At 49.3% G+C, this 11,050-nt stretch overlaps 2 protein-coding genes across 9 annotated transcripts in view; both read left to right on the forward strand.

Annotated features, from left to right (window-relative positions):
* LOC122366193 (serine/threonine-protein kinase ULK3-like) overlaps positions 1–2,997 on the forward strand; it is a 28,180-nt gene extending 25,183 nt beyond the window's left edge. For all 5 annotated transcript variants that reach the window (XM_043338154.1, XM_043338155.1, XM_043338156.1 and 2 more), the window contains exon 11: positions 2,368–2,997. In XM_043338154.1, coding sequence (XP_043194089.1) covers positions 2,368–2,387 — 20 coding nt within the window. In that variant the 3' untranslated portion in view covers positions 2,388–2,997. The remainder of the gene's footprint in view (positions 1–2,367) is intronic.
* Positions 2,998–5,850: 2,853 nt separating this feature from the next.
* Positions 5,851–11,037, forward strand: LOC122366191 (mediator of RNA polymerase II transcription subunit 15-like). 4 transcript variants are annotated; one of them, XM_043338152.1, is made up of 6 exons: positions 5,851–6,045; positions 7,313–7,396; positions 8,072–8,845; positions 9,103–9,345; positions 9,851–10,057; positions 10,468–11,037. In XM_043338152.1, exons 2-6 carry the CDS (start codon positions 7,328–7,330, stop codon positions 10,807–10,809), a joined length of 1,635 nt encoding a protein of 544 aa, XP_043194087.1. In that variant the 5' UTR covers positions 5,851–6,045; positions 7,313–7,327; the 3' UTR covers positions 10,810–11,037. The 4 variants fall into 4 exon arrangements, with proteins under 4 accessions (XP_043194087.1, XP_043194088.1, XP_043194085.1 ...); XM_043338153.1 differs by having other exon boundaries at positions 5,914–5,974; XM_043338150.1 differs by lacking the exon at positions 5,851–6,045 and adding an exon at positions 6,369–6,393.
* The last annotated feature ends 13 nt before the right edge of the window (positions 11,038–11,050 follow it).

Genomic DNA, 11,050 nt, shown 5'->3' on the forward strand with positions numbered 1-11,050 from the left:
GGCTCACGATGACCGGTATAGTGTAGATGGCTAGTCATGTAGCATACCGTGCAATTTAGGATAGACGTCATTTGTCAGATGATCTCAGGCTGAAGAGGAGCGTGTATTATGGGAGGAAAATGGCTAATAATTTTGGCTTATGAGCAATGGTTGTAGTTTTCAGATCTGAATTATGTTCTGCATTTTTAAATCGACAAGTCTAAGTTATGGACAGCGGCTGACGCATTCATTTCTTACATTAGTGCCAGCAATATTTCCAATTTCCCTTTCCTTTTTCCTTACCTAACTTCACTCAAACCAATGCGACCATCGAGTTATGTATTTACCAGGTCCCACCGATGCCAGCGATGCCCATTCTGGAGGTGATCGCCGCTCGCCAGCCTCCCGTCTCAAACGACTGCGTCCCAGTCAGTAGCGCGCGCCTGTGACAGTCACTGCCCCTGACTGGTGCCGGCGCACATTGCCCGTTTTGGTCACTTAACACGTGCTGGTGCCGGCGCACAGTGCCCGTTCTGATCACTTTACACGTGCTGGCTAACACTGCACCGAGGGTGTTCGTTCCCTCGCTTCACCTGCCTACCGCCGCCGGAATGATGGTCAAATGCCTTGACGTCTTACCTCTCCGAACTAGTAATCATCGGTCATCTACTGTGGTCATCTACTGTGGGTCACTGTTGATTGCATCGCTGGTCGGTGGTGCAATCAACCTTTCCCCATTATTCATCACTCCTAATCCTCTGGTTCATTCAGAGAGTGTTAGCTGCAGTAGATAGCAGATCAGCAGGACGACCAGCACATTGCGCAACCGTCTGAGTGTGATAACAGGGTGACTGATTATCGCGCTGTCAGAGGGGTGCTTATTTGCTTTAGGTTGCCAGAGGCACACACTACTCACGTTTGCTGTATACGCACTGCACAGTCGGGCCCAGGGTACTGAGATGCCGTCAACGTCACTGCCTTGCGATGAGCTCTGCTGTCAAATGATTGGTAGGATGCTATAGACTGGCTAGTGGCTATGTTACTTATTTACGCCCACGTCAATTTGACAAACTAAGAAAAACATTCGGGCTTCGAAACTATTTTCATATATTGAAGCAGTGTAACTTTAACCCGCGCCCTGCCAGGGGGGGGGGTGTTGAACACCCCCCCTTCTTGTGGTTTTTCGCGAATATCTCAAAAACGTCCGCGCCGCCGTTTTTGGTACACCTTATCATACATCAATTCTACACATGTGAAAATTTCAGACCAAGGTCATTCAAGGTCAGGTCCCCAGGTCACTTGAAGTGACCTCACCTCATAAAACGTTTCAATGTCTGCCATAGCTACACCGAGTGACCAATCGCTTTGAAACTTTCAGCGATTGATAAGGGTAACAGTATCTATAAAATGTTTATCTCGGAATTGTGATATCGGTGACCTAAGGTCAGGTCAATTTTGCGACCTCCCCATTATAAGTCAATGGGAGAAAATTGAAATGCGCCTCTTTTGGACGAAACACATTATAAACACTCCCAAACACTGAATTACAAGTGATTTAAACACACTGAACATAGAAATGGTGTCCGTGACCCTTATTTATGCCCCTGAGGTCATCTCAGGTCACGAATGGTGTCTAACAGTTTTTTTTTTCGCAAATAACTTTTGATAGAGGCATGCTAGAGCGGCGAAAAAGCCCTAGATGTGTTCAGCTCAATGATACGGATCGACTGATATGCAACATGACCCTTTCCGGTCAGGTCATGACCTTGACCTGGGGTCAAATTTTCAAGTTGACCTTTCAAGGTCAAGTTATAGTTCATTCGATGCGTCTTGACAAGAGGAACACGATGCCGGTAAATGTAAGCTCGTACAAGGCTTGGGTCAAAAGTTATTGCAGAAAATCTGTTTCCGAAAAAAATCAGCTATTTTTGCAGTTTTTGCCCCCTGCAGGCAAAACTGTTGACGTTAGGTCAAATCTGAAGAATTAATCAGCAAGAGCGTTAATAGGGCTATCGAATGCGCTTTTCCGCGGCGCTATAGCTCTATTGGTTCCCGAGTTATGCGTTGGCTATCTGGAAATTGTCGACATTCGACCTGAAAATCGGCGAAATTTTGCCTTCAATGACCTCTGTGGTGACCTTATCTTTTACCTGACCAAAAAAGTGACCGAAGTGATTTCGTCATTATTTTTGGCGCTCTTTCGAACGCCGCCTTTCGCGTATCGCTACGTGGCCCAGGAGCCGAGTTAGAAGGGGGTGTTCAACCCCCCCCCCCCCCAGCAGGGCGTGGAAATCCAGGACCTTCAGCCGAGCGCGGGTTAAGTTTGATACTTTTCTGATCCCGGATCATTTGTGTCGTCGCTATATCTAAAATGACTTTCTTTTTCAGAAACCTGTACGCTGCAGTAATATTGCAAGGGAACGTGCCTGTCGACTTCGCCTCCATTTTGGTGCTATATGCGTGGTGCGTACAGCACACAGTCATCACTGGTGACGTGTGTTGGCGTCCCCTACTGTGCACCAATGTCCGGTGGAGCTCTCGCACAGCGTGAGCTGCTATTTGGCTGTTACTTTAGCGGTGAGTTGATGCGTTCAATAGAATCAGAAGGTGTTATAATGAAAGATCAACTTGCTTTCAGTCATCGGTGCTAATCTTCAATTGCAACTCCATCGTTCATTTTCGGACACATGAAAGCGAGGAGCAGGGACTTCAATTTGCTACTTTCAGCCATGTCATTCATGCAACTGGCGAACAGTGTATCACGTTATCAGGGCTTTATCACATTTAGCCTTGCAAGGGTACACAGTCAGAGTTCGTAGTGGTCCTATACAAATCGACGCATCATGTTGAAACCTTGGTGTATTGTTATCGTGTACGTTAATTTGTTACCGCGATGCATCGAGTGTACTTGTACACGTATTTTTTCTGGTTGCGTCTCGCTAACTTGTGCTAATGGTGCAATGTTTTCGTGATCATATTTACCGAATCGCTGCGTAATAAATGCAGGCACTGTCTTTCGTTATGCACTTTTTCAATCCAGCTGACCATTATGTTATATGAAGTGTTTATTTTCCCTTAATTAACAATAAGGAATCAATATTATGTTGTTCTTTTAGTTTCTACGCCATCGTGTCTACATAGCCAGTCCAAGAATAAACACGATTAACTTTAAAAATTTACTCAGTGACCCGTTATCGCCTGCATTTAGTTACTGTTAAAGGGACCATCCCACCTTCAAAAAAGTTAATGAATTGGCATGAAAGTGATGTCGCTCGGTTCAGAAAGAGCAAAAACGAATATCTACCAAATTTCATCGAAAAATATTCACCGGTTTTCAAGATATTAGACTTTTACTTTTGTTTACTTTTTGGGATCTCCGCTGTTCCTAGCGACTTTATTTGAAAGTGCGGCATTTGTTGCGCGCAAAGCAGCATATACCACCGCGTGCTACAAAACGTTTTAGTCAAACATTTAACGGACGTTCGAAAGCCTGATGACGTCATCAGATTCCCGTAATGGTTAAGAGATAGGGACCACGCTGGTCCCACCCTGCAAGTAAAGGGAAGAAATTTCTTGAACACCATAAAGCTGCGGGGGTTGCGACCAGGATAAATGGTGGTTTCTGAGCCTGGCCGCAAACTTGGCTATCTCAACTCAAAACTAATGTTAAGGTGGGAGGGTCCCTTTAACTTTCTGTCACAAGAGTGAGAGGCTCGGCAACGAGCTTCGCAACTTATGACCGCATTAGTGCTCGATATTTACTGAGAGGTGGACGCGGAGGGGCGTGGAAATTCAGGGCGGTATCACACAGAAGCTGGACATCCCGCGGCCTACGGTTTGCCGGCTAGGTGCATTCCTTGGAACCGTTGACACGAGAGGCATGCTGCTGCAACGTTGGCAAGATTATCCAGCCGTTGTTGTAATATCTGGAACGTCGGTGAAAGGCGAATAACATTAGGACCTAATACTCCTCCACCCTAATACCTGGTACTCATGGCGCCTGTCATCACCGGATTGAAAACATTAGTGCCTGATTGCTGTCAATGAGATTGCCACTCATCCGCTTCCTGCGGAGCTCGGTTACTTCTAAATCACCCTGCCCTCCTGGGTGAGACGCGTCCGCAGCCGAAGCAGGCATGACAGCAAAGACGGCCGAAAGTCAAGTTGGGGCAATGCCTAGTGTAAGTGCCGGACCGATTGCGCTAAACATATATCCGGGCATGTAGTGTAGTCGATCTGAGCAAACTTTATACTAACTGTTGCATCAAGCAGGGTTCTGCTCAGAGTGTTTTTATTGCACCCTTTGACGGATAGGGACTTATGCTTTCCGAGTAGGTACTGCAAGGCACGGGGTACGCAATGATAGAGTGGGATGAAATGTATATATTCTTTTTATGCCTGTCCTACTGAAGAAAGGATTTAACATTTTTAAGCTGGCGTGCGTTTTTGCAGCGCTCAGAGGTCGATAAAATCTCTGACCATCTGACCCTAGTCGGAGAAAATCAAACGAGCGAAAATCACATAAAGAAGAAAATATCATGGAAGAAATTCTAAGATAAGCAAAGCCAGCATTGTTACAATGTTACATCCATACACCTATATCATCGACTAACAACAGCACGAGTAACAATTTAGTGATGACAGTTTTCTACCATTTCTCCACTTTCTCCCTAGTCAGAGCTGGTCTGATCCGGTCAGAAGCAGCTCTGTGCCTATTAGGTCGGTTTCCCTACCAATTCATAACCAAATATCGCTCTTATTGGCAGTCGGAGAAAGTGGCGTTTTTGTCGACCGCTTTGTTTTCTTCAGCTGCCAAACTCTTGAGACAAGATAAAAATAGTTGAGATTTATCAATAATAGTCGCTAATTCTTGCGATGTTTATTGCGAATCTGACGGAATTTCTTCAAATACAAAGAAAAGTCTCAATAACGGGAAATAGCCACCTTAGCAGCAAAGACGCTAAGGCAGGGGTCGGCAACCTTTTTTGGATTGGGGCCGGATAGGTATGTGATTTGGAAGCAGCCGGCGGGACGGAGCATGGTCACAATTTGTTACAATCACGCGCAGGAGCCGCGGACCGGAACACAATGTTAGTTACTGATGCCAGCCGCGGGCCGGATCCGGGCCGCGGGCCGTAGGTTGCCGACCCCTGCAAGGGCCCGACAGCGACGCGCGGTGAGGGAGGGAGGGAGTGGGTAGGGGGACTAGGAAAAAGGGGAGATGAGACGCGGGGCAGGAGGGCAGGAGGCCGCGGGGAAGGTAGGGGTTGGGGGGGGGGTGACTCGCAGGAGCAAAACACACCCGGGTCTCAGTCGGCAGAGGACTGCGTGCGCGTATTGTTTTGTATTGTATTGTATTTTACATCATTGGCACTCATCTGTGGCGAATAGTCGGCGATACCTTGGCAACGAGTCGGCGCACGCAGACGCAGCGATATGTCGGCGCCGACTCGGCGACTGTTTGGCGATTATATTCGTTTATCACAAGTTCGGCGAACGGCCACGAAATTTTCATTTTTCATGAAAAATTTGTGGTGGTCGTGACGAGCCGTAAAAGTCGCGCGGTGGACACCGAATGGTCTGCGAAATGCCAAGACCGTGGAAGAAAGATCCCGAATCGGTCCGCGACATAGGATGACCTGCATATTCGTGTACCAAAATTTGGCAGTGTAACAAGGGCTTATGACTGCCGTAATACCAGTGTTTTGGGTTGCGTGGATAGGTATCCAAATTCATCATTTCTCACAATCGTCGAAGAAAAGCCTGGAGAAAATTGGCCGGTAGTCGGAGAAACTCCATGAATTTTGTCGACCTCTGGCAGCGCTTAGCAGCGCTGTATTGTATTCACGCACCAGGCAGCACATCTCATTTGCTGCAAGGCCGTATATAGATTTGCTGCATTTTAGTGAAAGATGCAGGCAATAGCCAGTAATTACGTCAACCTTGAAACGCTGGTTGCCGATCGGGAGAAGTTTGCCGAGCTTCTTTTTTCCCTGTTAGAATTTGGTTTATCGTGGTTTTGGAAGTTGTATTTGTATAAAAGTCTTTAAGTTACGAACGAGATTTGTGAGTACCCTTCGCTTCAGCTTGGCTGTCCACAATCTTCCAATACGGCGATGTTTATTTTGCGCCGCAAATGTCTCATTAGCTTCATATATGTTGCCAGTCAATGCTTCGACTAGCTTTGATCAATTTTGTGATATTTTGCATAGAAGATAATATATTGCGTAAGAAAATAATAAATTGTCCAGGAAGTTATGTTCAGTGTTTTGTTATGGTCTTGTAAAGCATGCTTATATTATGTTGGTAATTCAAATTGATTCATTCGTCGTTAGCTGTGCACTGCTCAAAATCATGCAGCAATTTAAGTTACTGGCCAATTCAGAAAGGTGCCTGGTGACTGGTGCCACAATGGTAGCTTAGGATGAATCTGATCCTCTTGCTCCTTCAAAGAAATAAATATGAGTTTGGGTGAGCTTGGAGGAGCTAGGCATTTTTTTAGCTTCAACAAGAATCTTTCTGAGTGGGAACTGGAAATTGGAATTCTGCTATTGGTGGATTTTACAGTAGAAGACTCATAGTTCACCAAGGTCGACTTTGAGATTGACATAGTTTTGACACAAAGACTAATGGGAAAAAATGGAAAGTACTGTTAAGTAAACAATAATCTGCTGAGTGCTGAATCCCCACCAAGATGTTGAGGATTTCCATTCCACTTTGACATGCTTCCCATCTTACTTTTCATAATCTTTTGCTGTTAAAAGTCTGGGTTGAACTGTACTTTGATCACATTAGGTCTCTTGAAAAAAATCCATTAGTGGGTTTTCCGTAACATCTTTGAAAAACGCATGAAAGCATTCATGAAGTATTTGTGAGCACCCAAAAAGCATTTATCAAGTAATATTATGGAAAAATTTTGCCTGCGGCCATAGACACAATCTAGAATGGAACAAATTATGGCCTCAATTAGTCCTGTAGGTCCTTTGCTTCTATGGTTCATCTCCCTAAACTTCATCTGATCATTACTTTATTGCAACTTAAATCCTCACTCAATCCAATCATTATCCTTACACATCCGGCCTACATGCACTCAGAACTATGGAAAATATTGTATTGACTAGTTGCATTTCCCTGCATAAGGATGAAGAAATGATTGATCTGGAATTACCTGGTAAAAGGTACCTTAATGTGAAATTTTTCCCTTATTTCACCATACAATACTACAGCCACATAATATGCTAAGTTGCATGTGAGTGTACCACTTCATGCTTCTACATCCTTCCTCAAAAATATTTTTAAGTGTCAGTACCTGATTGTTGGTACTGGGTTACAGGCTATTGCATACATCATGGCAGAAGATCCCAATGATTGGAAGAGTGCCGCCTCAAGGATGAAAGCGAAACAACACATTGAAGAGGTGAGAAGGCTGAGAGAATGCATTTTTCATAGGGATGTCAATGTTGCACTGATTTTGTGATTTATTTTCATCCTTACTCTCCTTTTTTTCTTTATTTCTTTATTCTTACTAAATGATGTTGACTGATACCTGTGTATTAGTTACCGTTTGGAGTGATCTACCTGGGTGCAGTGTGCCCTGCCCGGGACTCTGCGAGACGGGGACGAGTGGGGTCGTCCCCGCAGCTCTGACGGGCGGACAGCTTATCACTCAGTCGTGGATACAACGTTGTGAGCGCAGTGCATGCTTTGCGTGTTCGACTGATTCGATTGTCTCATGGACAGATTACTTAATTTTGATCATTTTTGTCCGAATGGATGGGTGGGTGGCTGCGGACCCAGTTGCCGCAGCTAAGCAGTACTTGTTGCGAATGACACCATGGACCCACTACCCGACTTCCTCGCCCGGTTCACCGGCGATAATTTTGATCAGAAGTTATCGCCGTCACACACCGCAAGGAGAGTGGCCCTCTAGTCAGCTACCAGCTGCCTTAGCCGGAACGCGGAACGCGGGAACGCGGGATGTGGATCTCTCCGGTCGCGAACTCGCTGCCACCGAGCTACGAGGCTTGCTATCATTTGTGGTCGTTGTCCTGTCCTGCCTGCACCGTTTACCATTGATGTTTGATGGTTTCAGGCGATCCGGCAGTCTGGCAATCCGACAAACAAGACTAGCCGTGAAATGGAGAACCACGTGTTTCAGCGTGCCAAAACTCGTGAAGAGTACATCGGCTTTCTCGGGCGTCTGCTTCTACACATCAATAAGTATAAGCAGGGCGGCGATCCAATGAATGCTCTGCAGAACATGGCTGGGCAGCAACAGCAGCAGCAGCCCCAGCAACAGCAGCAGATGCCTCCTCAGATGCAGCAGCAGCAGGCGGGCCCGCCGCAGGACCAGGCTGCCATGCTGTCCAGCATGGCGGCCCGCAGTCAGATGATGCAGCCGCAGCCCGGGCCCGGTATGTCCGCCCTGCAGATGCAGCAGCAGCAGCAGCAGCAGCACCAGGCGGCCGCGGCGGCGGCGGCGGCGGCGGCTCAGCAGCAGCGGATGCAGACCCAGATGATGATGCAGGGCGGCGGACAGATGAGTATGATGATGCAGGGCGGCGGGCCGATGGCGCGACAGCCGCCGCCCAGTCAGCAGGGTATGGTGGGCGCGCGCGGCATGGTGGCCTCGCCCGGCGGCCTGGCCGCGCTGACGGCCAAGCAGCAGCCGTCGCCGGCGTTCGCGGCGCCCTCGCCGGGCAGCAGCTGTCTGGGCCAGAGTCCGATGGCGCCCGGCTCGGCCAAGGCGCCCAGTCAGATGAGCGCCCCGTCGCCGCAGCTGCACACTCCGGCCGGACCGGCCAACGCCACCACCTCGCCGCGCAGCCAGCACGACGAGACCCAGTACATGGAGAAGGTCAAACAGGTCAGTGCGGTCAGACCGCCAGACCCTCCCCATACAACCGTCTTTTCCTAGGCGTAGGTTACTATAGGATACAGTTTGCTAGCTACCTGCACCGATCGAAAGGTGGTTGCACTTTTATAGGGTTCTTTAGGAAAAGGACTTAAAAGTTAGGAATGATAACAAATAAATTCAATAAATGTTTGTATGCATGATAAACGTTTGTTTACGTGTATAGACAAATCACTCGATGATTCTAACCAGCCATTCTTCCTTTGCAGCTAAGCAAATACATCGAACCGATCAAACGAATGATCGAAAACACCAACCATCAAGAAACGGCCAAGCTGAGCAAAATCAAAGGTCTACTGGAGATTCTGGAGAACCCGAACCGTCAGCATCCGATGGACCTGCTGATCAAGTGTGAGCACGTGCTGGAGAAGCTGGAGATAAACCAGGCCAGTGGCATGGCGCACGGCCACTCGCAGCAACAGCAGCAGCACACCACGCACAAGGAGTACCAGGTGAGGGAATAGTGAGGAAGTCTCACCTCACCTCAGGTGAGGGAGTAGAGTCGGTGGGCACCGGTGGCTACTCGGGATGGTGAGATACTGCCTCGGGCCGCTAACAGCTGGCGACTGACTGGCGTGGGTCGGGTGGTCCGAGATGGGTCGGGCTTCTAATCAGACGCGCTTCTGTCGAAGAAGAACAACAGGTGTTTCGGTTGTGTCGTGGTTCCGTCTATTTCGTCTACCGATCTATACTGCTGTCATGTGATGGGTAACTTGCTCTTTATCCTGAATCAATTGCTGCATGCGTTCCCTTTTACTTGTATTTCAAAATTACATTTGGCGACTGAGCGTAGTAATTATTGTGTGTGGCCTGACCAGTTGACCACCTCGTAAATGTACGTTCGCGATGCCTACACCAATCTCACGATTGAAATACGAAGGCTTGGTTTTGCATGCCGGTGTTGTCTCCACTTCACGTGCACCTCAATTGACCACAACTGAACTCCGCTCTCCTCAGGTGATCTTGGACACGGTGAACTGCTTCAGCAAGTCGGCGTACCTGAACCACACTCTGGGCCGCACGGTGGGCCCGCCGTACCAGGCGCTACTGGGCTGCACGCTGCGCCTGCCGCCGGCACGCCGCCTGCGGGGCCCGCCGGCCGCCGCCGACCCCATCCCCCTGCCGCTGCAGCGCGAGGTGGCCGGCATGGAGGCCAGGTTCAAGGTCAGTCAGTTGTATGGGACGAGCGCGAAACGCCCCGTGTACTGTCGGGAGTCGGACGACATACTCTATAGTCGCGTGTTCGTTGAACTGTCAGATGGTAAGTGGCAAGCATTCATGCTCGTTGCAGTCACCATTAGCGCCGTTTTCGTTTCGAGCTACACATATTTGGTGTGATTATTTGAATGTCGCGCTAGATAATTGAAAGTTTGCACTAACATTACAGTGCAGTGATGTGTGAGGGACGCCTCGCCGGCTGCTGGATGTTTGACAGCGGTCAGTGTCCGTGTGTCAGTGTGTCAGTGACGTGCCGTACTACGGCCGCAGGCGACACTGGACTCTACACGCCCTCCCCCCCCCCCCCCCATTGAGCGCCTGCTGTCCGTGTGTGACGCGCCGTGCCGCTCCCGCAGGTGACGCTGGACTCCACCTGCCCCCCTGGTGGCGGCGGCGGTGTGCGGCTGGTGGTCGAGCTGGACGAGCCGACAGCGCCGGCCGTGCCGCCCGTGCGGCTGGCCGTGCCCTCCGACTACCCGGCACGCTCGCCGCGCTGTCTGCACGACGGCCTGGCCTACTCGGGCACGCCGTTCCTGCGGCGCGTGCAGCACTACCTGCTCTCGCGGCTGGAGAAGCTGCCCGACCACTACACCGTGTCCCAGCTCCTCCACCAGTGGGAGATGAGCGTGCGACAGGCGTGCGCGCCCAGCGCCGACGCGCCGCCGACGCCGCAGCAGGCCGTCGCCGCGACCAACTAGGCGCGACGGTGCAGCGGGGGCCACGGCGACGGCGTGCGGACTGTCAGTGAAACTAGCTGTCGGTGGCGGCGCGTCCGACAGTTATCGGCAATGTGCATATTCCGGTGGTTTGTGTAAAATAACGGCATCAAAACATGCCGTGGTCTCAATGTATTTTCCTGTCGATATTTCCCAAGGGATGCTATGGGATTGGAGCGTATAGTGAATTTAATAAATGTTGTTTATAACTGCTTTGTTGTGG

The sequence above is a fragment of the Amphibalanus amphitrite genome, unplaced genomic scaffold (genome assembly GCF_019059575.1).
Source record: "Amphibalanus amphitrite isolate SeventyFive unplaced genomic scaffold, NRLGWU_Aamphi_draft 000790F_arrow, whole genome shotgun sequence".
Taxonomy (NCBI): domain Eukaryota; kingdom Metazoa; phylum Arthropoda; class Thecostraca; order Balanomorpha; family Balanidae; genus Amphibalanus; species Amphibalanus amphitrite.

Excerpts from the sequence above, each read along its gene's own strand:
- LOC122366191 (XM_043338150.1), top strand. Across the intron at positions 7,397-8,071 it reads CGAAACAACACATTGAAGAG|GCGATCCGGCAGTCTGGCAA; the intron begins GTGAGAAGGCTG and ends TGATGGTTTCAG. Across the intron at positions 9,346-9,850 it reads CCACGCACAAGGAGTACCAG|GTGATCTTGGACACGGTGAA; the intron begins GTGAGGGAATAG and ends CGCTCTCCTCAG.